Raw genomic sequence first — 1,546 nt, forward strand, 5'->3', positions numbered from 1 at the left:
ATGACAATGATGCAAATCTTGATAGAATTAGTCTAACTTGATGTCAACCGTTTCTTATGGCCCAAATTAGTATTATGCCATAGTTGGAAATGCAGGGGGTTGCCTGTATATAAGTTAGTTACGTTAGAGGAGGGATCACAAAGGACTTTAGTGATAGTCCTTTGGGTTTCATTTTCATTTTTCCTACACATTACACATATTTTAACTCCATCGATCATGGGAAGTTTCTCAGTACTCCCACTAAAGCAAGAAGGTATGGGAAAATTTGGCTATCCTTGCCTCTATATGTTTAATTTGTTAAAGAAAAATATTCTATGAAAAAAATCTTGAATCCTCTCTCTCCGAGTAAAATTTTTTTGTATGAGTAATGTTAGGGATAATACAAATTTCACTACATAACCTTTACAAACTGGAGTGTCATATCGGTATTGTTGACTAATAAAAGTGAAAGATAATATCATGTAAACATGCAACAGGCTAGAAGGAAAAGTAGTACTAATTACTGGTGGGGCTAGTGGCATTAGTGCAACCACAGCAAGACTATTCTTGAAACATGGAGCTAAAGTTGTAATTGCAGATATGCAAGATGAATTGGGTCACTCTGTATTCAAAGAACTAGATCCTCAATTCACAACCTTTGTCCATTGTGACGTTAGCAAGGAAACTGATGTGGAAAATGCTGTTAACCATGCTATTTCCATGTATGGTAAGCTAGACATTATGTACAACAATGCTGGTATTGCTAGAGAATCCCAATACAACATCCTTGACAATACCCAAGCCGATTTTGAGCAAGTGATTAGAGTCAACTTGGTAGGTGCTTTCCTTGGTACCAAATATGCTGCCCGTGTGATGATCCCAGCTCGCAAAGGTAGTATAATCAATACTGCTAGCGTATGCTCAATCATGGGAGGCCTTGCACCGCCTGCCTACACAAGCTCAAAACATGTTGTGGTTAGATTAATGAAAAATGCAGCAGTGGAGCTCAAAATTTTTGGCATTTGTGTGAATTGTGTGTCACCCTACCTAGTTTTAACACCTATGGCAAAGGATTACCTTAAGCAGTATGAGGAGAGAGCTTTAAATCTTTATTCCAACCTCAAGGGTGAGGTTCTCAAGCCAGAGGGTGTGGTTGAGGTTGCGCTTTTTCTTGGAAGTGACAAATCAAAATATGTGAGTGGACATAATCTTGTCATAGAAGGAGGATTCAGCATTGTGAATTCAGGCTTTTGTATGTATCCACAATAAAGACTAAAATGGGAAGTTTAAATGCACCAAAAACGTCACTGAAAATTATTGTTTGTGAGGCTGTCTGAAATTTTCCATGTATTACTCAGTGCTTGTCGAAATACTCTAATAAAACTAGCATCTTTACACATGCTATGCAGGTGTTCAGAGCCTCTTCCATTTTTTTATAGAATAATTCACTCTTATTTCTTTATTTTACTTTTTTCAGTGAAGGACTCTAAAGGTGTTACCTACTTTTGTCTATATATATACTTTTTTTTTACAATTGTAATTGATATATAAATTTACATTGTAGACA

At 36.4% G+C, this 1,546-nt stretch overlaps 1 protein-coding gene across 1 annotated transcript; it reads left to right on the forward strand.

Annotated features, from left to right (window-relative positions):
* The first annotated feature begins 216 nt into the window (after positions 1-216).
* On the forward strand, positions 217-1,248 carry LOC115981173 (secoisolariciresinol dehydrogenase-like). Its single transcript, XM_031103343.1, has 2 exons — positions 217-287; positions 477-1,248. The coding sequence occupies exons 1-2, from the start codon at positions 217-219 to the stop codon at positions 1,246-1,248; spliced, it is 843 nt and encodes a 280-aa protein (XP_030959203.1).
* The last annotated feature ends 298 nt before the right edge of the window (positions 1,249-1,546 follow it).

This window comes from Quercus lobata, chromosome 3 (assembly GCF_001633185.2).
Source record: "Quercus lobata isolate SW786 chromosome 3, ValleyOak3.0 Primary Assembly, whole genome shotgun sequence".
In the NCBI taxonomy this organism is placed as follows: Eukaryota; Viridiplantae; Streptophyta; class Magnoliopsida; order Fagales; family Fagaceae; genus Quercus; species Quercus lobata.